The following is a 26,264-nucleotide window of genomic DNA, read 5'->3' on the forward strand; positions in this document are numbered from 1 at the left end:
TCCAAGTCCCATTAATCTCAGCGTGCACGCACACACAGCGTAAACTCCCAGTGTGTACCCATGGTGAGATTTCCCATGATGCTGTGGGAAAAACAGTGTAGTCATTCATCACCGAGGATGAAGTTTAGAGAGATGTCAAACACCCACACAGCCGCGCTCACAGCTCTGGAGGTTGTTGGTTTGAATCCTGTTCCTCACATGTCAGCTCAGTCTCCTTCCTCCTCTCTGGAGTTGAATAATAAAAAAGACTATATTTCGGAATATGGAAACATATTTTGGAAAAGTCGGCCACCTGACTGTTGACAGTGTTTCCATGGTAACAGGCTATCATCACCAGCACTGATGAGAAAGTGTCAGGTGCTGACAAACTACTGCCGTTTTCGATGCAGCAGTACTTCAAACTTTACAATTAACTCTAAGGCTTTGAGAGAATTATCAGAAATAGTCCTTTTCATCGCTGCCTCTAAAGGGTTGTGTCATTGTCTACCATTGTTGATAGCAGCTGGCAGTCTGTGCCCTGGCAGGGTAAAGTAAGCGGCTTACAAGCAAAGATCAGACAGCAATTGTTAGCGGTGGTGTTGAAGAGCAATGCCGGGGACAAACAGGATGCAAAAGCACTTGCGAAGCGCCATGAGGTGCCGTTCTCGGGGTGAGCAGTAACCTGGCTGTTCTACACCACATGCTCCTCTGCTCTTTTATAATCACACATGGAGCTGATCTCCATCATGGGGCTGCCTGTCTATCTACTTGTGTGTGTGTGTGTGTGTGTGCTCTTCTCTGCTGGCGTTGGAAACACACAAGGGTCAAATATGTTGTATAAGTACTGTACGTCATTTAAAAAAACACAATCGGAAACAGCAATGATACTATTTTCAATAAATATATGGATGGGCAGATTTTGAAATCGTGTGGGGAAAGAAATCTGAGGAATTGAAACTCCAGCACCCAAAGGAGTGGCAGGAAAATCGGTGTATTGGTGGTAAGCATAGGATTCATATTCTATCAGTTACAAGGATCAGGTCATTTATATCATATGTGTGTGTGTGTGTGTGTGTGTGTGTGTGTTTTCTATGCAGTTTGTACAAATATGGTACTGGATCACACACAAGGTTAACCATTTTAATATCGTCCAATCAGAAAACACAGGAAACCACAGCAGTGCAAACAGGAAGTAGGATTAAACTCTGCAACCTCCTGTTTCTGTCACATTTTGGTCCAAAGTCATCATCATCATCACCACTATGATCATAATCATTATGAACACCATTTTCATTAACTCGAACATCTTCAAATCCCACATTTAAAATTGTAGATACTATATTTGTATTGATTTACAGTATTTATTGTACATGGGGCAGATTTGTTGTGTGCTTTATGTCTGTAAACCAAATTTCCCTGACAGGACAATACAGGTTCAAAATGCACTCGATAATTAGCATAATAATTATATCATAATAATAATTATTATAATACTAATTAGCTCTTTCACATCAACAGTTATCAGCACTGACCACCATCTTTGATCTATCAATGTCCTCAGTCCTGATCATCATCATGATAATTTTAATTATCATTATTTTAATCATCGTGACAGACACAGCAGTCATCATCACCAGCAGTGCTGCTTCATCATCATTTTCATCTCTCACACACACAAACACACCCACACACATCACTGGACACACATTGTATAGAAGCAAGCAGGCCCATTATTCATATATGGCTCAAGTATCAACATCAAAGCCGGATCTAACTGAAGAGGTATAACTTCAATATTCTGTTCAACAGGACGGAGGTTTAATGCACCAGACTTTTCAAAAGTTCATTACGGTTTATTTGATTAATTTTTAGTCCTTTTCCAAAATTCTTAAGTCTCCAGATATTTATCTGGACTTCGTTGTTGGCCCCCCAAAATTTCATACAAGTATATTTTTCCAGCACTTTTTCTGTCCAGCTCGTTATATCCACGACTCCAGACTCCATAACTCAACCATCAGAACGTCAGTATCATTTACATTTAAATCTGTGACACAGAAAGCAGACATCCACACCCTGGGATATCCAGTGCACTGTAAGACTCTGCAGAGACCATTATAAAGTACGCTCCATGCTGCTAGAAGATCTGTTGAACTGTGGAGTCCATCACATCTGCTGTCAGATCTGTCAAACTGTGGCATTAGCAGTCCTTATGGAAGTACATGTTTGTCTGTCACACCTTAGAATCGATGGCACTGCAGAAGTCAAGTTGTAATTTCCATTTTGCCATAAAATCCAGCACATCGAGCATCCTTTTTATCATAGAAGTTGTCACTTTACGAACAACGCTGTCCTTTGAAGAATCCGTCGCACTTAGAATCCATCACACTGTAAAATTCAAAGCCTTGTAAGGTCCATCAGGCTATGAATTTCATGAATCCACCATTCTGTCAAATTTACAGCCGTGCTGACTTGTAAGACTTTATGTTGCACTGTAAATTCCATAACACCACAGAATCCATCATGCTGCAGAATCTGTCATGCTGTAAATACCTTCACTTTGTCCAATCTGTCACAGAAGCTATAAATGTCCACTGATGATGAACTTGAATGTCGCCACATAAACAGACTCATATCAAAAGCCACATCATCTGCATATAATGACACTCAGATGGTCTCAATTGTCTTGTCGGTCATTATCCTCTCCCAGTGTTACTATCCTCCAAGTCCATTCATTTATTCATAAATTGGGAAAGAAAAATGGGGTTGAGTGAAAGCTAACCATTGACTGGCTAAAAAAAAGATATCTTTCTGTCCAGCAGCTTTTTCCAATGTGCTTCATCCAACCTTTCTGTTTTTTGTGCTTTGTGAAACCATAGAGATCCACTGAGTTTTTATTTGGTCAGAGTTTTAATCTCCAGGGTTCGAGTCAGTCAGAAAGGTTGCAACAGTAACTGTTGGTAGCCCCTTGACTCTTAAAAGTCAGGTTTTACATGGTCACTAAATAAGGAGCAATTTAAGTGCTTGACAGGTGGGTGGAGTTTACGCAAACTATTAACATGAGCTGTGTCAAAATTGTTCCCTTTTTTGTTTATTGAAGTGTTTACTTGCTGCCATTTCACTATCATGGTGTCTAGAAAATTGAGTAGATTTTACCAAAAATGCCATAATTCAGGGCGTTGTCTATGCTGATGACAGATGACATGAAAATATATCGGTGCTAACCACAATTATGACGTTTGATGCTTTTCTGCAGTCTGAATTTACTCCAAAAAGTAAATGAGTGACCAAATGTGACATTTCTGACATAGTGAAATCAACATTTGAAATCCAGGAAGACCAAAGCTTGACACCCTCGCATTTGTTTATCTCAACATTAAAATCAAGAACAGATAACAAAGAAGAAAATAGCAGTTAGAAGAAACCAAGAAAGAAATATGGATAGAAAGAACTCTTTACCTTTCATTGTGTTATAAAATCACCAACCCTCGCCTTGTCTTTTCTAAAATTGATTTGATCTTTTGTTTTTTTGTGGCTGCAATCTTTTAGTTTTACAAAATGTTTAAGTTAATGTTTCATTGCTCTGTTATGTTTCTTCTGCCTGCAATGCACTTTGTCAATTTGCTCTCAAAAGTGACATTAGGTGAAAACATATTAACTGTACCTCGCACATGGGAGACTGGAAGATAGAACCTGGAGCCTTCATACTTCAGATTTAGTAAGGGCTGATAAAAGTTTTTTTGTCAAAGTCTGTCAATTTAACTTATAGCAAATGCCTAAACAGTGTCATATTCAGTCACGATTGCACCTTTGCAACATCCCATCATATCTTTTATTGTGATGTGATGTAATTTACCTCATTTGCCTCATCATTGTTTTCACTTAAAGCTGTTTTCCCACTGTGCTACTTCAAGCATAAAACAGAGCACATCACCACCACTCTTCAGTGGAAAATTATTCTTCCACATGTGGGGATCTCTGTGGTACAGAGCAAAATGCTTAAATTATAATGAGCTTTTATATTCAAAGTACATGTCTGAAGCCTCTAAAACCTGCTGATATTTTCCAAATGGCTGCAGTTTTTTATCCTAAAAAAAAAAAAGTTGCTTTTTAAATTCAAGCTGAAGCTGTTTGAATGTTGTGGAGAGGACACTGGGTCCATGTAGTGTTAATTAAAGCTCTGTTCAATGAACGACAATGCAGCTGACTGCTGAGAAATCTGCCTTTTACTGTCAGCTGGTTTACCGCAGCGAACACAAGAAGGTCTGATTTAAACTGTTCTGGGTTAGTGAGTAATTTGGATTGGAGCCAGAAGGGGCTAGAAATTATCCTTCATCTTTAGCCAGCCAATCTAATTGCAGACAATTACAGATATAAATATGTCTCCATAGTGTTCGAGAACGTGCTTTTCCTTTAAGAAGAACACATTTCGGTCTTGATGTTTTCCCTGGTTTGTTTGGGTGATTTCGGGTCAATTTCAGGTTCAAATTAAATATGCAAAGGTGCTGTGCAGGCCAGGATCTGATTTTCAAACCTGTGAAGACCTTCAGTTCAGACATCGATGGTGATGTCACATTGTCAAACATCTGTGTCACCCAATCAAACATGAAACATAATATAAGGTTACATCACAACACATGTCATACTTCTAACTTTTAGTATACCACGTTTGTCTGAAAGGTTCCACAAAGTTTCAATCAGTCAAGTTTTATAATCTATTAAATTGGTTGTTTTACTGAATGACTTTTTTGCCAGTTTCAAGAATTCTCAGAATTCCAGTATATTGGTTTGAAGCATAGACTGTATAAAAGAAGTAGACATAGCTTCCAGGTCTGAACAGTGAAGCCTATACAGAATTGCCTTAAACCTGTATTGCTTCTAATGGCCAGCAGTGGGCAACTCTACCAGCTTAAAAAAGAAGTCCAAATGTAAGGAAGTCTATGAGAAAATGACCCTACTTCTCACTTGATTTATTACCTTTATTATTATCTTCTGAATTGCTAGTTTCAAGTCTTCTTCATTACAGCATGATGCTGATTTTGTAAATTATGGTCCCATTCATAGCCAAATAGACCATGAAGCAGGGTATGCTTTAGGACAGGACTACGCTGTCACTAACCACTCAGACGTCTTCGTGGAATGGCCATGAAACCAAGATGGTGTAGCTCAAAAAGCCAAACTCGAGACTTCAAAATGGGAATCCACAAACCAATGGGTGGTGTGATGGTGGCTAAGTCCACTTCTTATATACAGTCTATGATTTGAAGCTGGCTTCTTCCTAGCAATTGCAGAATCAGTGACTGCTACCTAGAAAGCAACTGTAGTCACCTAAATTTGTCTCTAATTTAGCACAGTGCAGAAACCAGTTTAAACACATCATCCACACAAATGATCCATCAAAAATAAAAAGCTTAAAAACAAATTAGTTTAAAAGCAAAACCATCTGCATAACCAGTCAAGTCAGTCTCTCTTACACATTTTTTTTGTCATTCTCTCTGACTGCATCTGTTAGCTAGCATTAGAAGTAGCTTAACAGTCAGTTTGCAGCCACTTCACGCTAACTAGCTATTGTGGCATTAGCCGAGAGCGGAGCTCGGAGTTTTGCGCAGCCACTGGTAGAACTGCCGCCGGTGGAGGCGGTGCCAGCGCACGTTGCCCTCAACGATCTCCAGCGCCCGGGGCAATGCAGGCCCTGCTCCCATGCCACTTGACTGGATGAACTCCTTTAACTGAGGACAGAAAAGACAAGACGAAGGGAGACGAAGGGAAGGCGGGAATGGGGGAAAGAAGAAGTTGAGCCGACAAATGGTGAAACAAGAAATGAGGAAGGAATAAAGGACAAGTAGATGATAGAGAAGTAATAGAATGTTAGAATTTTGAAACACCCGTGTGATATTCAGGAAGAAAAGAAAGGCAGAAATATTGCAGTGCCCAAGAGACTAAAAAGTTCATTTCGTAAATGATGGTCACATTTAGAGTAACAATAAGGTCCTGTGTCCACATATTGCTTTTTTTTCTGGCAGAAAAGCGCTGGCAGGGTGCTGGGCAGGGCTGAGAGAAAGCGCTTGTTCTGTGTTTTGTTTCTATGACAATATTTCACCACTCTGACCAACGCTGTGGTGTGATAGAGCAGCATCACCCCTTTGCTTTTTATTGACTATTTGTATTTCACTATGAGTACCAACTGGAGAATGCTTGTGCTCATACTTTGTACAGATGAGCTTCATGCCCACCCATCACGACTCAGTCTGACAGCCACAGAGCCGTGTGTGTACCTGACGCTATCTGTCAGAGACTACATGGCAAATATCGTTGCTTTGTCATTTCAGTGTCCGGCTGATCTGCCCAGTGCTGCCACAAGCTTCTCTGTGTCTGCTGTTGTAGTTTCTGTCTGATATGTTATAAAGCCCTGGATAAACAGATACGGCCAGAAAAGTCTTTTCCACCTTTTTTTTTTGGTTACCAGGGTGATGAGTCCACCCATCTAATATATAACTGACTGCCTGAAAAGCATTGTCATCACTGGAGCTTTTCAGACAAATTCACAAATTTTCAACTATAAAATTGCAAACACTCTCTACTCACAGGAAACAGTTTAAAAAGGGGCAGGGCTACTGTGTGATTGACTAAACAAGGGTGCATCATGCCTAAACCTAACCCATCAGAGGCGGAAAGAAATTTAAAAAAAAAAATCAAGCATTTATTCTTGCCCCCAAAAAACTAGGATAGGCCAAAGAAGTAGTCCATAAACCAGTGGATGATGTCATGGTGGCAACGTCAACTTCTTCTACAAGTTTAAATGACTGTAAGATTGATTTTATGCACATGTTAATTAATTGCATGGCTGAGCCAGCTGGTCATTAATAAAGTTGTGAGGAGAATCTACTGTGGAGTAATTGGAGCACTCCTACAGCTTGGGTCAGCATGAACAGTTGAAGAAGTTAAAGGTACAAGCTTATGTACATAATTTTACATTTTGACATGTTATTTTTTTTTGTTATTTCTTCTTTGGGTGACAGGCCAGTGTAAGAGAGACCAGAAATACAGCTGAGAGAGAGAGAGGGGATGACATGCAGCCAAGGCTAGAGGCCAGATTAAAACCTGGGCCACTGCAGTAAGGACAAAGCCTTAATGTGTTGGTGCCCCAACACGTAAAAACTTTGAGGTAGATGTCAACTATGACTGCAACATTATTCTGGAGAGTCCTGTGTTTTTGACTTGGTTAGCATTAAAAGACTGAAATACAGATATGGGGGAAAAAAAGACTTTCCTTTTTCAATGGCAGTCAAATAGAAGCAAGCAAGAAAATGTGAGTTATTAAAGTTAAACTGTCCTTTAAAAAGGTGGATAATTAGAGGCAAAAAATTCCAGCACAAAAATGGTGGTATCAAAGTGTAACTGTTTCAAAGGACGGTGATTAAATGTAAAGTTTCCAGCATGAGAGGTCAGGTATTGAAGACAAACTTTGTTGAAAGAGGAGAATTAATGTGATTTTTAAAGTAATGGACTCAAGTGGTTGTTCAGAGTTTGACACGTTCACTGGAGCACAGGAGAAAAATCCATCCCTTCAACTAACTTTAATACAATTCATATCGTTAACTCTGCACTCCTCTGCTCCTCTCTACTTTCAGTTTCCACCATCTGTTCCTGCCCTCTTCTTCTCCATCCTTCCGTTTCACTTTCTATTTCCTAACTCTCCTCCTCCCACTGTGAGTCAGCCCAAGAAACATCTTTGAATTGCGATTCGTGGGCGGAAGCAGACTGATCTTTACTTTTTCTCTGAAAACATTTTCAGGAAAATAAAATAAAAAGGACTCGTCCTGTTTTAATTCCTGGTGTTTCTGTTCAGACGGTCCCCAGACACCAAAGCCCATATTGAGGCTGTTTTCTTGTTACCATGGCTTCATCAAAAAAAAAAAAAAAACGCGCCCACAAGTCTTTATGTTTGTCAAAAATGTGAACATGAGAAAAGTTGGATTCAAAACAAACATTTTTCTGTCACTTCTCTGTAGTTTTTGACTTCTTACTTGTTCCCTCTGATCTCGTTTTATTTCTGAGTGTGGTCGGTGTATGAAATACTTGAGGTATTTCAGGGGAGCACACTAATGACACGATTCATCTGACAGACTTGTGCTTCTGCAGCGAGCTATTCTCAGTCCTGAGAGCATGTAAGTGCATTAATACCGACTGCTGAGTGAGCCAGAACTTTACTTTGCTTTCATTTGTTTTATCAAATATCACAGAAATGTGCGGATGTGAGCAATTAAAAAGTCTTTGAATTTTAATTCTATTTATTTTGTTGATGCACAACAGCTGTTGTTTGGAGGTGGGTCAGCCCCGGCGACAGGACTACTGCGGCCCATCCCCACTCACTCAATGTACTGCAACGAGACAGTATTCTCTACTGAGTAGAGTTGCTACACCTCACCACTGAAGAAGAACTGTCAGTAGGCAGAAACACGTCCATCTGTATTTATGAGTGTGTAAATTACACATCTGAAACACTGAAATTTGTCTCATAGTCCAAACAGGAAAAAAAGATATATTGTCCCAAAACTACAGAAGTGAATGCATGAAACTAATGTGTATATCTTTTTTTTTCAGGTATTTGAGCAAAATGTTAGACTTGGATTCATAAATATGTATTCATACAAATCATTGCACATCAATTTAGCCTCAGGCTAACATTTACAAGACACAGGTTGACTCTTATTAGTATAAATAGTTAAGAGGCAAATCTCTCTCTGTACTGACTTTCATATTTATTATTTGTGTATTTTATATATAAGTTAAGGTCAGTGTTGTTTGAGAAACAAGGGATTTTTTAAAGGAGATTGCAGTAGAATGAGTAAGAAAGTATACAGAAGTTACTGTAACAAAGCTACTAATTCAACTAAATAAACATTAAAGTTTACACAAAAGTCTATAAATCTATAATCACATATATATATATATATATATATATATAAGGTAGACACTACAAGAAGTAGACACAAGACAACAGTAACTTGTTGTATTCAGGATTCATAATGCTTTTTCATAACCTCAGTGTAAGGGGTTTTAATCACCAGGTAAATAGATCTAGATATTGCCAGGTGGTTCTTTAAATAAATGTAAATCTGTCCCACTAAGTCACTGCAGGACTTCAGTGTATGTGTGTGTGTGTGTGTTTACCTCATTGAGTTCTCTGTCAGTGTTCAGGAACTCTGTGACTCCACCGATGAGCTTTGAATTCATGAACAACGCTTCACCGTAACTGAGCAGAGACAGGGAGAGGGACAGAATTTCAGTTTGGCGTTGGCCAACAATTACAAGTGTTTCGTTTCTTTACAGTTAAACATGTATGAATCCACTTCACGTGGACTCCCTCCATCCCCTCACCGTGCGTTCAGGACGTCCCACTTTTCTCTGAAGTATTTCCAGGCGAGGTTTCGACCCTGCGGGTTTCTGCCCACGTGGATGATGACGTCGATCACGTCCTGCTCTGGGACCAGGTCAGAGGTCAAGGACAGGTTCAGCAACCTGGGAGGCACAGAGACCAGCTCAGTACGGCACGCTAAGGTTAGCCTGTATATGTTAAAGTGTGAAATGTAACAATATAAACCTATGGCTCATATTCGTTGTCAATTTACAAATGACATAGTAGAAATATGATTTTAATCATAGTGATATTGGTGTAACATGTGTAAAACGATTAGCCTGCTAAAATATAAGCCTTGGGTCTTACTCTTACAATGTGATTCATATTTCTAAATGCCAACAACGTTTACAGTGCTAATGTTTGCCACGTTAGCACAAATGTTAACACTGAAAGTTATTAGCAAGATTAGGAGTGATCTGGATTCGTCTGAACAAATAATGTAAAGGAAAAAATGAACTGGACTGAAAAAAAAGAAATATTTCAAACTGTCAGCCTGCCAAGATATCTTTTATTTTCCGACTCTTTGTCTTCAGAAAGCCCCGGTATCAAGCTGCCAAACACAAACACAGGCTGTGTTTGGCAGGTTATGTAAAACAGGCAGGAAAGGTCACGATATATGTTGGAAATTGACATTTTGTAGTTTCTGTTTTGTGGTTAGGAGCCCTGCAGGAGGGTGTTTCTGTCCTACAGTAATCTGATTACTCCCAGTCTGTCAGAGACTGGGGGAATTCAGGGAATTTGAAAAGGTTTTTTTTTTTTTTTTTTTTGCAGAATCCTGCATCCTACATAAATTAGACGTGTAAACACATCAAAGTTGTGAAGTTTTAAGATGCGAGCCTGAGCAGGACACAGAGACAGTTGGATGAATGATGTTCAGACTTTACCTTCATCTTCCTTTACCTTCTGTTTCTATTTCTCTGTAATCCCCCCCCTCCCTCCCTCCCATTCTTTGTGTTTGTGTGTGTGAGTGTGTTTGCTGGTTGTTTGTAGCTGCTGTCTTTTCATTAAACCCCCAAATCAATTTCTCTCTCTTTTCCCACAATCCCTCTGTGCTGAAACCCTTTCCTGTGTGACCAATCATTGTGTTTCTCTGCTGTGGTTTTTGATTTTCTGTGTGCATCTAAGTGTGTGTCTTGCAGAGTGTGTGTGTGTGTGTGTGTGTGTGTGTGTGTGATAGCTGCTATCCGAACATGCAGGACTACTTCTCTGATTGCAGAACAGTTTATTGTGGCTGGAAAATCAATACCTGGTGCACACAGACACACAGACACACACACACACACCTATCTGTCTTATTGTACAATTTTGAGTGTGTGTGAGATCCATCCTCGCCATTTTATTTTTCTCAACAAGAGATAAGCACAGTTAGCTCCTGATAAAATACTTTGCTGTTAACACACACACACACACACACACACACAGAAGGCCGTACTTATGACCAGTGGCCTTGGGCTAATTTCCACTGCACTTTTCATTCACTTTACAGTATGTGTTGTGCCAAAACAAACCCCAACACTTTTTAGACTTGAAACTTGCTGCAGTTAAAAGTCCACCATAGTCAGCATTTAGTTGCCTGAGTTTTTTTTGGTCAAGGTGCTTTTATTAAAACCTTAAAACTTCGATCTTGTGTTTAAAGTCAAAGAACTTTTTAAACTTCGGAGATCTGGGAAACATCTGAAAACTAACTAACGTAAGCAGGCATCGGCAAGCAGGCTCATGATAGACACGTGATATGAAAGGATTCGCTCGTAGTGACAAATCCGCGGACAATTATGACCAAACTCTGAAATGCCCCTCAGCTCTGCCTGCAGCTCTGAGTGCTATAACTTCTATCGATGCTGCGTTTTAATTTTACAGCCTACAACTTTAATGTTTTGGTTCAGCTCTCATCAGTCTTGTTTCCAGCAGCATCGGCATTCACAGGCAGGTTCTTAAAGAAACAAACTTTGATGAAGCCACTACCTGCTCAGCAGCAAACAGCAGACAGACACACTTGGAGACTAGCTGGTGGACATATTTGAGCATTTAAGGAGCCAGATATTTTCTTCAGGAAGTGGTGGAGACCAAAACAGAGCTAAAGCTAAAGCTAATCTTAGACTTATATTCTTCAGGTGGACACAAACTTGACTCAGCATGTGAAGAAAGGTCAACGGGCAAAAAACAGGAACAATGGAGGAACTTTCTGAAGATAAACTACTGCCAATTTCAGATGGTAAAAAATAGTGTTCTGAGACACTATTGCTCATCTTCAGTGTGTTTGGATGACTTGAAGTGTCTTTTGTAGCAGACGACTTCCCAGACTTCAAGGGTGGAAAATGACTTTGAGAGTGGTGAGAGAAAACCAAAATCGTTCAAGTTGTGGGACAGACAGCTAAACAATGAGCCCAAACTTGTTATCAGCTTTCAAAGCACGTGATGGTAAAAACGAGCTGCCTTACACATCATTTATACATGATGTTATACGTTTTCTTATATTGCAAGGTTAATCCTTCTAGCGTCATCCTCTAAGACCACACTCAGAGGAACAGGAACAACATAATTTGCACCTGTTGAGGAGGAAGACGTTGTCCGAGCAGGTCAGCGCCTCCAGCAGGATTTTCTTCTCCGAAATGGCATTTGACGAGTGAAACTTCATCCAGATGAACTCCCACACGTCCTCATCCATCAGACTGACCCCAGTGCAGTAAACTATGTCTCTAATGTTGGGAGGAATCCTGCAAAGACACAACATCAAGCCATTACACCGACCCAATCTAGCACGATGCAAAAAAATATTTCCGATACAGTTAAAAGTAAAGTGCGTTTCACATTTAAGGGGTGGGTTTTTTGATTTGACTTCTGTGGAGTAAAAGCAGCAGAGACAAGATGTGAGAGTGAAACAGAATAACTAAAAGAACTAAAAACCTTGATGAGAAAGGTCCGCGTGATTAGCCAGGGCTGTCTTTGGATGCTAAGTGAGAAATTTTGATTCCATTAGGGAGCTCCATTAAAACATCCCTTCACTTCTCCTGTGGACTCTTGACATAAAATGCAGAGACGACGACACACTTAGAGACACTTTCATAGCAAATAGGACTCCATAAAATCTCCATATCCCTAATTGGGACATGCATCTCTGATTATATTGTGCTGGAATACTTTGGGAGTTTATTACAGCAATACTAACTACTGTTAATATAACTTCAGACTGAGGTGTCCTTGACATTCAACAAAGTTAAACTGTTATCACGCATCATAATCTGGTCAAATTCATTCTGATAACAGATAATATGTGGGACTGTCAGTGTTGGGGAATAACTACTCCCATGTAAGTGAAATACAATTACAAAATGTAATTGTAATCCCTTACAGTTAGGCTACTGAGAAAAAATGTGTAATTAAATTACAGTAACTAACCAAAATGTTGATATGACAAAGAGGTTACAGCCAAATGTATTATTTTCGGCAAAAAGTTCATATGTGGAACAGCGACATGTATGATAATTATTGTGTTTGTATGATTTTATGATTTTGCCCTCTGTACGATGTACATTCAGTAATGCGAAAAGTTCCATAACGTACAATAATTTGATTATTTTGTGACGCTAACAGTTAGTGGCAGATTTTAGTCTACGCTGTCTGACTTTCATGACTTGATCAAGATAGATCCTACGTCCCACATCTCTTCTCACATGACCTCTTTCCAGCCAATCATGCTAACTACACGCTGTGATAACGAACACGACTCTTGTTCTTTCATGTTTTTTTCCCCACAGTGAACCAGAAGCACAACAAAACCACCGAACCAGCTCATCGCAGAAAAAGCTTAATGAACTCTCCCCAAGGTACCATGAGTTGAGTTGAGCTGTTTTGAAGACACCAGCAGGCCCAGTTATTTATTCAATTAGCTTAGCTGATGCCCCGTTTTCATGCAGGATACGAACAGGTTTCCTGTCACGTTGTCTTGGAATTTTATTTTGTAATTGTGGGCTATTATAAAAATTGCCAGACTTACAGACTAATAGACACATACCGCACATTTACATGTAATTGCTGTCGTGGTTATGACTCATGCGGAACAATTTTCCTCAAAATACAATAATTCTAATCCTCCAGTATGATGGTTAAACATTTCCCATTTGGCAATGCTGCTGTAGAATATAACATTCATTCAAATTGCTTTGCGTCTTTTCACGGTCTCTCGGCATATTTGTGGACGAGGCAGGTAAGCAGGAGAAATTTGAGTGCATCATCATCAAGGGTAGGATGGCTTACATGGAGCTGTCTCTATGTCCAGACAGGATCCATTCGTTTGGTGCTACGTGATCAAATTTTCAGCAATTTTTTGATAGCTAGACAAGAGGTGGTGCAAATTAAAATGACAACCGATTGAAAGATGTGCATTGCTTTAAAAAAAAAGAAAAAAAAAAGCAGACCTTGTGGTGGAGAGTACATACTCACAGAACTAAAGTTAGCACAGGTGACTACTGTTTCTGTCATACACCAAAAGAACGTCACTATATACTGATATACATTAACACATGCATATATACACACACACACACACACACGCACACATGCATACAAACACACACACACACACACACAACCCCTCGTTCTGTTCGTGCCCCAGCTGGTTACTGGCCTGAATCATCAGTAAAGCAAAAAGGTGAACATTTCCTTCACATTATAGTGCGACAGTGTCTGTGTGCGTGTACTTGACCTAAATTGTCAGTAAACCAAAACTAAAGCCTTTCATCACAATACAGTGAGCTCAGCTGGCAGCAAAAATTATATACTTAACACTGCGTACGTGTGTGTGTTCGGTGTGTGTATGCGTTCGTTCTGCATGTGTGTGTGTGTGTGTGTGTTCTGTGTGAGTGCAGAGTGAGTGATGCAGGGACAATTACATCATTCAATGACCTGGGAAATCATTTTAGAGATGCTCCACTTAAGAGCGGGCTTCAGCACGCACACACACACACACACACACACACACACACACACACACACACACACACACACACACACACACACACACACACACACACACACACACACACACACACACACACACACACACACACACAGGCCAACTACCACAGTCCTGCTGACGATGGCAAAGTCCCCTGTCAGACAAAACTCTATGTACTCAAGTGTGTGTATTTATACATGCAAGTGTGTTTCCCATATTCATTTACCTCATTACTTATCTTGTAAAACATAAAGCTCTGCCATGTATACTGCTGCTGTTACCATTTCTAGTGCCGCAGCTATTATTATTTTATCACTTCTACGGCCGCTGCTGTTATGTCTAATAAAAACAACAGTAATAATGTAGAGTGTTTCTATGCAGAATATAAAATGGAGGAGCAGAGTCTCCAGAACCTCCAGATGGCTCTGATCCCATTAACTAACACACCGAGTGTGTGTGTGTGTGTGTGTGAGAGTGTGTGTTTTAACAGTCTGTAGAGGATGCTTTCTGTCCTAAAGCTCTATCTTTCTCCTGAAATATCTCTCCCTCCCACTCAGTTCCTCCTCCCCACCCAACTCCCATTCTGACAGTAAACATGTCTCTCCGCCATCTGCTTTGTCTGTCTGTCCATTTGTCTGTCTGGCTCTGTAATCTAAATGTCACTGTGAACCTTGAAAATCACTCCGCTGAAGTGATTAAACATTTAAATACCCAACAGGCGGAGCTATATGACCTCAGTCAGGTAATTAAAGCCCGGCGAAAGATGACTGCGGTGACCACGGCACATGTTGTTACCCCACATTTACACCAGACACAAAATGTGCATCCGAAGTGCCGTCGCTGTCAATCCACGCCGACTCCGACCTCTGTTATGACATTACTATCCTCAGAACCAGCTGTTCTGTCAGCAGCACAACTCCTGAGGCGCTGACAGCAGCTGGCCAAATTCATTTTACAAGACAGACCACCATCAGAAATTGAATGGACAGAAATGTTTTTAAGTAGGCTCCATGAAGAGTTTAGTATGTCCGCGGTGAAACCGGGGCCTTGACAGAGCGTTACACTTGTGCATCACGCTTTTTAAACGCATTTAAACAGGAAACTTGAGCGGCCTCTCTTGGCTTCCTGTACAGACTGTCATTCACCACGTGCAACGAAAAAAAAGTGACTTCACGTTTTGATGATAAATTTGTAAAAATTGGAAATCTTTTACCGAGAAGGACTTTCTGTTTTAAAGAACACAAGTGGTGTGGGTTCGTCTGTGGCTACGTATATGATTTAAAAGTATTGTCATCCGGCCACGTGCAAGACTGGATTACCAACCAGCCGAGGTTCACTGTATGTCAACTCGCTGGACGTCTCCACAGGTCCCCTTGGTTCCTTATAACCAAGCCCTGACCTGGGACCTCAGTTGAGCTGGGACCAAATTAAATTCAAGGTTATACCGGAATAAAAATGAGCTTGAACGACGTGCTGTCCATTGTTTTTTCGAACGGCCACTCTGAGCGGGTGTTGGACGTGATATTGTTTTAAGTCTCTTAGAAGACATTCATAGTGTTGAACTTGGTTGTTCACATGAAAAGTCTTAGTTAGTTGTCCAATACTCATATAGATCCAAGCGACTCTCTATTGGCTCTGATGTGTCTTCATCATGACAGGAGTAAAAATGTGTTTTTGAGATGAACTCAAGCTCCACTTGGGAATTTTCCAAGTCGACGGAGTAGCCGTTTTTTGCTGAATATTGAATTTTTAGATATTATTTTTGTTTATATGCATCATACTGATATCAGTCAGTCAGTCAATCACAGGGCTGACACATAGAGACAGATGACTGTTCATGCTCTCAGTCACACCTTGAATTCCAGTCCCCACGAGTTTAGCTGCCAACCTAAAAAGGTTATCAGCCATGCTAACGGCTCTGTGAGGCTGTACTTAAAGCCTGTTACAGCATGTTACCATGCGCACAATGACAACGCTAACATGCTCATGTTAAGCAGGTGTAATGTTTAACATGTTCATCATCTTAGTTTGGCACTAAAAAGGACTACGAAGTACAGCCGAGGCTGGTGGGGATGTCATTAGTTTTTCGGGTAAAGTATTGGACAAATGAAAAATTTGACCTCATGATGGCTCTGGATGAAACGTCAGAGGATCACTAATCTTAAGGGAGAAATTAAAGTATGATGTTGAGACATTTCAGTCTGGACCAAAGTGGTGGACCAGGTGACCGACCAACAGAACGCCTACTCACTAGCATGGTAAAAATCAAGCATCATTAGTTCAGTATTGTGCTTTTATGATGCATATTTCAAATTAATCTGCACCGAATCCAATCGACACAATAAAAAACTGGGCCCAGGTAGTATTCCAGCATAGTAGTAGTGATACTGAACACAATGCACAGAATGCAACCATGCAGGGTGTTAATGGGGGCCAAGCAGTTCATTGTTGCCCTGAGAACCCCTACCAGGTTAATCAATCAACGGCCTCAGCCACACCAAGCTAAATCTGAAAACTGAGCTTTTTTTTTTTTTATTCATTGAGATGGTTCATTTACAATCAAACCCCAGAGGGACATGATTAATATTCCAGGGGGGATGTCGGCGCTAAAATATTAGCTGTGCTCCGCAGTAATTACACTCATTGTTCTGGACAGGATTTTAGCCGGAGTCACATTACAGCAGGTGGATCCTAACACCCTTTTCATGCAGGAGACGCAGGTGCGACGCCGGTCTGCTGGTCGACTCGTTCAAATCAAAGGCTTATCATTCTCAGTTTCATACACGTGGTTGGAAAAGCACTGAATTAATGTTATGAGCGTTACACAAAGTGCTAAATAAAGTTCAATTTCACGTGTTCTCCATCGCTCTCTTTCTCCTTTCAGAGGAGACAGGCAATTGTGAAAGCAGGTCAAATGAGCTCTGTCCTGACAAGACTTCAATTACTGTAGCATTCTGATAATAAAAAAGTGGATTTGTAATTAATACTGAGGCACAGGGAGGGAATCCACATACATGTTCTCTCCAGATGGGATTAAAATCACTGAATAGAGCATGAAATATTAAAAAATCACCCCTGAAGAGATTAATCCTGCATGAATGTGGACTTATCTGGCACTTTCCCAGCACGGAAAGTGGAGCATTTCCAAACTGCTTCTCAGATTTTTTTAAAAGGCCACACTTGTGTTGTAGCGAGGATAGAAAAAAAAAATGGAGTTCTTCCAAAATACTGCCATATGGTTGTCATGTGAACTGCACCCTCGCTGCTCGCTGTGCAAACACCAACTTAACTTCAGAGGAAAAACGACGGAAAAACACGACTGGTGAAACGTAGCGACTCCAGAAATATTTAGTCGTGGATGCCGAACTTTGAGCGCGTAAATGTTTCTGACATTAAGCGAGGACATGGCTCGTTGCCTTCTCCTTCTCAGAGCTCCCTCTCCAAGAATCCATTCATAAAATCTGCTGGACGGGGCCGGAAACAGTGTTTAATTTATTGTTTTTTTTTTATTTAAGCACGGCTCTTATCACCAGGTCCCCGCCGTCCTTTACAGAACACCAGCATCTGTTTCTATTTAATTTGCTGTTTGAAATCTAATTTTGCAGATCTCGTTAAGGACCCAGAGGGAACGAATGAGCCAGCAGCATATGAAAGAGAAAAAGTTGGAGGCAGACAAGAAAAAAGACGAATGGAAAGTCGAATAAAACAAATGGATCGATGTGGAAGGGTTTTTTTTACCTTTACCTTTGAGGGCACAAAAGTGGAAAGCAGAACGCTTGGTGTCAGACATGGTTTTCTCCACATGACACCACTTTTTTTTTTTTTTTTTTAGATTTTTAAAACATTTGGAATAATAAATTACATTTGGCAGACACTTTAGACCAAAGCAATTTAAGCTTTTCAACTCAGATCCACACAATTTGAGAGTCCTTACCCCTGGGTTTAGCTCAAGTTGAGCAAAAGCTGCCCAACTTTTATTTATTCTTACTTCATTCACTCAGTTTTTCCTGCATTTAGACTAGAGTTTTACATTCAAGACTCGCCTGGTAAATCTAACACAAGTAAACCTGGCTTCTTTAAGTCTCTGTTGAAATTTCCATTGAAAAACACACATTCTACCCTCATGTGCTCCAACACTTTGATGCTTAAACTGAGTACAGTAGTCCCTCGCTATAACGCGGTTCACCTTTCGCGGCCTCGCTGTTTCGCGGATTTTTTTACAGTGTATGAACGCGCATTGTGTTCTGCGTCCTGATTGGCTAAGGGACTGTAGACCAATGTCAATCAATCTCCTCCGTGCCGTGTCTCTGTACAGTACAGGATGCGTTCGGCTTGCCAAATTTACATAAATGTTCAATCGCTAGCAGTGTGACTTTTAAGTGCTGCCTGTTTGCAAGACAAACAAACAAGTCAAACAAGAGATAAATGTGAGAAAATGTTAATGCCTGTCTGAGAAAAGTGTATAAACTGTATGGTGAGGGGTTTTACAGCCTTAAAATATATATAGTAATTGTAAAAAATAAAGCTGACTACTTTGCGGATTTCGCCTATTGCGGGTTAGTTTAAGAACGTAACCCCCGCAGTAAACGAGGGACCACTGTATATTCAACCTGAAAGATGTGCAAATTGTCATTTTGCGCCAAATCAAATGAACATCTGTGCAGATGTAACTGGACGGATGCTGTAGACTGCAACAAGCAGTCAGAAAGAAATATTTAAGCTGTCTTATGCATTATTTTACATACATTCCCAGACCCACCTGTAGTGCCAACATACTGTACACTGTATACATACAGTATGTGTGTGCGTGGTTGTGTGTGCGTGTGTTCGTACCTGTTCTTGTTGCTGGAGATCCAGTCAGAGATGTAGGCGACGGCCTGACGGTGGCACTGCTTGTTCCCGAAGCTGCAGGCTAACATGATGAGCTCCCTCTGCAACTCCCTGAGGAGACACAGACACAGAGAGCATATTATTGGCCCGAATAGAAGACAATATTTTTTCTGTGCATAGCCTAGACAACATCAGAGTGGAGCGAGTAGCCTCGTAACGCTGGCCCCAACAGAGAGTGTTGCATTATGGGTTGTTTTTAGCTTTAATGTTGCAAGGCAGGCGAGTTTCCAAAGTGCATTTCCAGTGTGTCTTTTAGGGTCAGTCAGCCCTGAAAGTGTTACAGCTACAGGGGGGGGGCTCTCATGGCTCATGTAGCGTGTTTTCTAGCCACAGAGAAAATAAATTCCTGATGAGTGAAAACAAGTCAATCGCATATCGGATGTCTTGCGGGGATGGACCTGGGGCCAAATCATCTGTCAAGCTGATATTTCCACAGCCTGACGGGAGAGTGTGTGAGTATCTCAGAGAAGCTTTCCAAGCAGAATGAGACTCAGATTGTTCCATATCTCCAAAAAGTATCATTATAAATCTCATATACTTAGCCCAGCATGGTAAAAGGCAAAGAGTTCCTTTGTTGAACATACGACCTGAATCTTTTCCGGTGAGATTGCGGAACCTATTTTTGTGGCGGCGTAGCTACCGATTTAACGTTTTTTAACGAAGGGGCATCGTCTGCGTTTATCTACGAATGACTGTGAGTGATTCTTACAGTGTCTGTTGTCCACAGCTGCTTCACATTGTCTGAGCTTCTCCTTTCAGTTCATTAAATCCCTGCAAACATCTAAAAACAGCGGGACACATCTGCTCACAAAGCCTCTGATTTGAGAGGTGCTGCGTCAGAGCGCAGTGACACAACTCGCAACTGTGCTCACCCTCAATAAGCCGCGTGCAAACAAAACCAGGTTGCCACAGAATAACCACACACACACACCTGCCCGATCAGTTGGAACTCCATATTCTGTCGTCACGTTATGTCCATCTTTCTTTCAAGCTAAAAGTTTAACTCTCGAACCTCATAAGGGAGACCGGTGACGTGACTGGCCGAGTGTGCATCAGAGTGTAAACACTTCAGTCTTTATTACACTCCACTCAGACCTTTTGTACTCGGTGCCGCTGCACAAACAGGAACCAAAATAGCAGGTAAACTGCTGCTTCGCACTTCTCGCGCTTAAGTGATTAAAACAGGGCCGTCCATATTCGTAGAGTGATGGTGTTGGTAGAGCGTGTAGAAGTGTGTGTGCGTGTGTGTGTGTTGCATACTCGGTCTGGTAGGACGCCTGCAGGACGTTGCCTTCACTGCCAGGGCTGTTTGTTGGCCAACCCATCTGATGGTACCGCGATGCAACCTGCTTCAGCACATAGTCCTGTTAACACACACACATAGACAGACACACACATGATTTAGTGTTGACTAAAAGACGCAGCTGTCAGGCAGTTTATTCTGCTAACATGGAGCTGTTACCGACTGACTGATGGACTGAGTGGAGGATTGATAGATGGTAATTGACTGATTGGGTATTTACACTGAACAGGCTGTATTCGTCTGTGCGGTCCAGCAGTTTGTCCAGCTGGTAGAGCGCTCGGCTGGCAGCGTGCCACGGCAGGAAGGACGGCTCCTCCGGCAGATAGCCAATCAGCTGCAAGGGAATGCCCTGTGGGAGGTACCCAGCCCTGAGTGAGAGAGAGAGAGAGAGCAGGGAAAAGAGGGACAGATTTTTAAAATTATTTTTCCCAGAAAGTAGACGGGGACAAGAAACAAGTAGAGTACGGAATGCAACAACATAGATGGAATTATCTGTGCAGGGTATATGTACCGTAGCCACTTAACTAAAAACAGGCTGTCGGCTGGTGGATGCTGCCATAGAAAACAGTTGGTGGACAGACAGAAATGTTTCTCTGCGAAGGCAAACATGAGTCTGTTTTTTTTATAGAATGTCCAAAATGTGGAAAAAAAAACAGAAAACAAATCAGGGCTTTCCTTCCAAGAGAAGCATTTAATATATTCAACTTTTGCTTGGTGAAACTTTTCATAAAACAAGACACACACACATACTTAAAAATGTATTTCATACAATTTCCCTTTTCCTTTTCATAATTCTGATTTTTGTCTTGTTCTGAATCTACGCTGAAAGATGTTTTTAAGGCTCATGCTGACGACAGTTTCTCTCCAAATTGTGCTCATGTTTTTTGAAAATGTCTCGTCTGCCAAGTCAGTGCTTGCTGCACCTTATCTAGATCACTAGATTAATGCTGGTAAGGTGGGGGCTGGAGCTCAATCAGGAGGGCAGGAGGTCAATCAGCCAATCAGTAACTCATTTAAGAACTTGTACCTGATTAAACTTTCTCATCATCGAGGAAGAAGCCCAGGTCCCTTGTGGTCATTACAGCATTTTGACATGTATGTTAGTGCAAATGTTGTCCCATTGCTTATGTATGAGAGGGGACATATTCTGTAACACTGGAGAAACTAGCAAGAGCAGCTATGTTTTGAAAGTATCAAACTGAAAAAAGCCCACCCCCTCCCTTCAAGCCTGCCTTAAAAGCCACTCCCCACAACACGTGAACGTACACTGCCTCCACTATTGCTGGGGGATAACCAGCTTTCTAGGTTTAACAAGTCTGCCTAGCCTTGTGGAAAACGCCGGTCATGAGCAATGGCGAAGTGCTCGTGGGTTGGCGGGTATGCAGGTAGACAGACAGGTCGGCCATCATTTTATTCTAGGCTGAATGAAATCGTTTGACAAGTTTATTATGGGCCTGTGACAGCCACAGACATCAGCGGTTTGTCAAATCACTTGATGTACCGATTGCCGTCAGGCTGTCAACAAATATGTCAACAAATACCATTTCTAAAATAATTTACCTCCTCTGCCTTGAGTAGCTACGAGTGGTAATGGTAAATTCAACACAGTAGAGTGTCCATAAAGACTCATTATGTTAGCAAACGCAGTCAGAAGAATCAGAATCAGAATCAGAATTCCTTTATTGTCATTGTGCAAGAAGCACAACGAAATTTAAATGAGAAACAGCCATTTCAAACAGCTAACAGTCATTTCCATTATAAATTGATATCCTCAAGGCACAATAACTAAAGTTCGCTAAACCCCTAAGTGTATCTAAATGAGCAAAGGGGCTTTGTGTTGCCTATAAATACAACCGAACCTTTGTGAGAGGAAGATTGTGTAAATGCTTCTTTTAAATGTCACCTTGTACTGCTTTAAAGGGCAACACACAAAGATGACTTATAACAGGAGTCAAACCGACCGCACTCATTGTTTTCTGTGAAAGCCTGAACCCTGGCGGCATCTTGTCAGTGTGTCTGGATGCACGATGGTCCAGTTACCGAGTTAGGATGCAGGTCACCTCTCCAGAACTACAGCAAGTTTATTTAACTTGCCCTTTGAATTGGCACCTCCCAGCTGCCGTACTTCCGAGTGTTCTACAATGATGAGTGTGCTCATTTTGTCTTATTTACTTTCCTCTGCTTATCGATATGTTTTGGCCATGCTTTCACTGTTTTTTAACAGCATGACGAAAAAAGGGTAACTGAAATGCATTTTGACCCATGTGGCATCCCGTAGCCGTATCTTTCATGACAGTTCCTTTGACTGAACGCTGTCATTACACACAGAGGTGCATTCTGGGACACGAATTCAATTTGAAGCCAGATCCTGATGTATATTTGCTCTTCAACCCTCAGATGTAGCCCTCAGTCTCTGTGGTGTGTGTGTGTGTGTCTGTGAATAAACTACAGTAGGAACACATTAAGAAAAACTTGGCCTCTAAATGCCACCGGGGCTATTTAGCTGCCTGGGTTACATCCACCACCTTATGAATATTAACAAGCTTCCTTTGTGCATTCATTAACATTCATGATGTTTTGGTGGGTGGGGAGGAAGCACTGACCTGCTTCCTGCTTTGACCTTCAGCCCCACCCACCACTCATGAATATTAATGAGGGCAGAAAGTGAACTCAGGAGAGGTGAGTGAGAGTTTTATTGGTTTTATTCTGATTATTGGTGTTAAGCAGAGAGACAGACGAGAGAAATGACCAATGAGGAAGTGCTGCAGAGAACTTTATGACGATGACTGAGGTCGAGCACCGACCTTTACTGAAGAGCTGTCAATCAACGTGAGTGACAGACGCACAAAGGAGGAGGTGAAGGGATTTAATCTTCCTGTACTGAAGCAGTTTTTTTGGACTGTTTTTTTTTTTTAATTTACAGAGACATAGAGACAGGTTAGAGAGACACAGACCTCCACAGAAAGTTAATCTGTTTCAGATAAGACTCTCTAAGTCTGTGAGGCGCAGAGAAAACTCTAAATTCCAGACCTTCGTATTTCCATAATCTGCCTCATATTCAACCTGACCAACCTCCACACGTTCATTTCCATTCCCATCATGCAGTCTGGCCTCTGAAACATTACCATAATCCACCTGGCTTGCAAACACTTCCTGTTTACACCACTCTGAATGAGTGATGGCTCCAAACACGAAGGCAGGGAGAGATAGTGGTCACCATGGCAACGACGTCATCGAGCCATTGATCTGTTTGTTTGTCCATCAGTGTTTTCCATTTTTCAACTTGCTGAGATACACCGTCACGCCACACTTGGTACTGTGCGAATGTGATCCGTCGTCAAGGCAACAATGGCCAAAATAACACAAGTGTGTTTCTCCTGTTTTCAGTGGAGGTCTTTCGCTCTCAGCCTCTTGATTTTTTTCTCTCTATCCTTGCAAAATTTGTATTTTAGCATCAAGAGGAAACAATACCAAGAAATAGGTCCAGAGGTCTATAATACATACCATGTAAGTGCAACGCTCCGCTTGTCTTCTATTTCTCTGTACTATAAAAAGGAATAAATGCTTTAACTCAATTACAGCTGCTAAAAACAATCATTACATAATCCCTAAGCCCTGAACACAGTGGAAATAGTTCTTGAAACTCTAACATGTGAAAAACTTGAGAAATAAAACCTATAAAAATACAGTGAAGTCAACCCCTGAAACAGCTAGCTGGGCTACGGCCAAAGTTAAAAGTTACATCTAGCAGCACCTCTTAACTATTTCTATTGGTTATTTCTTGGCTGGGAGTCTCCACTGATTGCCCGGCAGCCTCATGGCGATGACAGTACTCTGAGGAGTTCGTGTCCCCGCCTGAGAATAGTCCCGGACAGCCATCTTTTCATTTCTCTATTGGCAAAAAAAAATGTCAAACTATTCTCGGTTCCTCGTAGCAAAGACAGAAATAAAATTCACTCCAACCATCTGATGAACTCAACTCGCAGGTCTGAGTGTCAGCTAGTCCACCAGAGTGGATACAAGTGGACTCTCAGCTAATCATCAGCACCATCACAGAGGAAAAAATGTGCTGTTTGAGGCAGACTGAATGTTAACTGTGAAGTGCAGAATAATGACACACAGTGTGGTGCTGCTCTTTTTGACATAACTGCTTGTTAATTGGTGGAGAATCATGTTGCTGCCAGTGTCGGCGTCCCCTCTCTGTTTAGGTCCACTGCATACTGGATCAGGTCTCATTAGTTTCTGGTTCTTTTTAGACTTTTGAAAATCAGTTTTCAATGGGCCTAAATGTTAGACCTCTACGTCCCTGCTCTTCAGAGGATAAACCCTTTTGATTTAAATGAGCTCTGTGACCTTTCCTCGAGCACCAACCTCTAGACAAACGTCACACTTTCAGTGTGACTACTGGTGGGGCTCTGGGGGCTTTAAACTGTTAGTGAGGTTGTTCTGTTCACAGAGAACCGCTAGAGTAAAGAGAGATTATAGATTTTCAATTTTCCCTCTCATTTACGGTCTGAATTTGTGCGTGTGTGTGTGTCTCTCTCCCAGTGTGCTCGTCTTAACGAGCTCATTAACTCGTTAACTTTGTTAAGGGCCAGTTAATTGTTTGTCCATTAGCCATTAGCAAGGCTCAGTGGAGAGCTAACGAGGGACTGCTGTGGTCACACACGCACAAATACACACACACACACACACAGGAACAGAGGCGACATCCATCACTGTTTAAGCACACACTCGCTGAGACATAGCCATTTATTACTGCTAAACTAGCATCACACACACACACACACACACACACACACACACACACACACACACACACACACACACACACACACACACACACACACACACACACACACACACACACACACACACACACACACACACACACACACACACACACTCCTGCCCCCAGCAGTTAGTGCTGCATGGATTGTTCAAACTTCAGCCAATTGAACTGTAAGCAGAATCAGCATTATTGGAATTAATTTCAGAGATTAAAGATGTGTCAAACTGTAATCAATTCAGTGATCGGGACGCAGGAAAAAAAATGCTGAAATAACATCTGTGTGTTTTGCTTTATTTGCTTTATTTTGATTTAAAGAGCTAAGCTAGCTAGTGGTAAGTCAGGAAAAGCACACCCAGGACCTCTCTGTACCGCCTCTGGGTGAGAACAAGTGGTGATTAGACGACACGACAGCTGATTTGTTTGTCTCTGAAGAATTAATTGCAACTTTGGTGGGATTTTTGTAGCCTTTGCCATCATTTCTCTCTGTAAGGTTTGCAGATTTGCCAAATTAATTGCTGGGATTTGGGGCTGCAACTAAAAGGAAGTCGGGCAGATCAAGAAACACGAGCAGTGAAACCATCAGACAGGTTGGCAACAAACTGCCACGTCTGTCAAACTATTCATTACAATACCTTCCCAAAAGAATCAATGAAAATCACAAGTCTGTCTATTAGATGATCATGGGTGTCCACATTTGACATATTTAACAGGGAATGGGAAGCATTTGGAAAGAAGGGATGCCTGAAACAGTGGCTCTGAGTGTCTAATATTGGCATTGAAGGGCTGCCTTGTGTGTTGGTATCAGACACCAAAGGGGGGGACCAAGCATTAGTGTTTGATGCCCTGGAATGAGAACGGAACAGTTATATCTGGTGTATTCATGGTTTACAAAGTGGTTTAGGTGTCTGACTTGTTTTTAAACAGTGTT

At 41.3% G+C, this 26,264-nt stretch overlaps 1 protein-coding gene across 1 annotated transcript in view; it reads right to left on the reverse strand.

Moving 5' to 3' along the window:
• Positions 1 to 5,216: 5,216 nt before the first annotated feature.
• trhde.1 (thyrotropin releasing hormone degrading enzyme, tandem duplicate 1) overlaps positions 5,217 to 26,264 on the reverse strand; it is a 167,440-nt gene continuing 146,392 nt past the window's right edge. The window contains exons 14-20 of the mRNA XM_070854016.1: positions 20,765 to 20,912; positions 20,502 to 20,605; positions 19,185 to 19,292; positions 11,944 to 12,111; positions 9,358 to 9,498; positions 9,151 to 9,232; positions 5,217 to 5,705 (exon numbers count right to left, since the gene is read on the reverse strand). Of these exons, the coding sequence (XP_070710117.1) occupies positions 5,553 to 5,705; positions 9,151 to 9,232; positions 9,358 to 9,498; positions 11,944 to 12,111; positions 19,185 to 19,292; positions 20,502 to 20,605; positions 20,765 to 20,912 (904 nt within the window). The 3' untranslated portion in view covers positions 5,217 to 5,552. The remainder of the gene's footprint in view (positions 5,706 to 9,150; positions 9,233 to 9,357; positions 9,499 to 11,943; positions 12,112 to 19,184; positions 19,293 to 20,501; positions 20,606 to 20,764; positions 20,913 to 26,264) is intronic.

Source organism: Pempheris klunzingeri, chromosome 22, assembly GCF_042242105.1.
Source record: "Pempheris klunzingeri isolate RE-2024b chromosome 22, fPemKlu1.hap1, whole genome shotgun sequence".
NCBI classification, from domain to species: Eukaryota; Metazoa; Chordata; class Actinopteri; order Acropomatiformes; family Pempheridae; genus Pempheris; species Pempheris klunzingeri.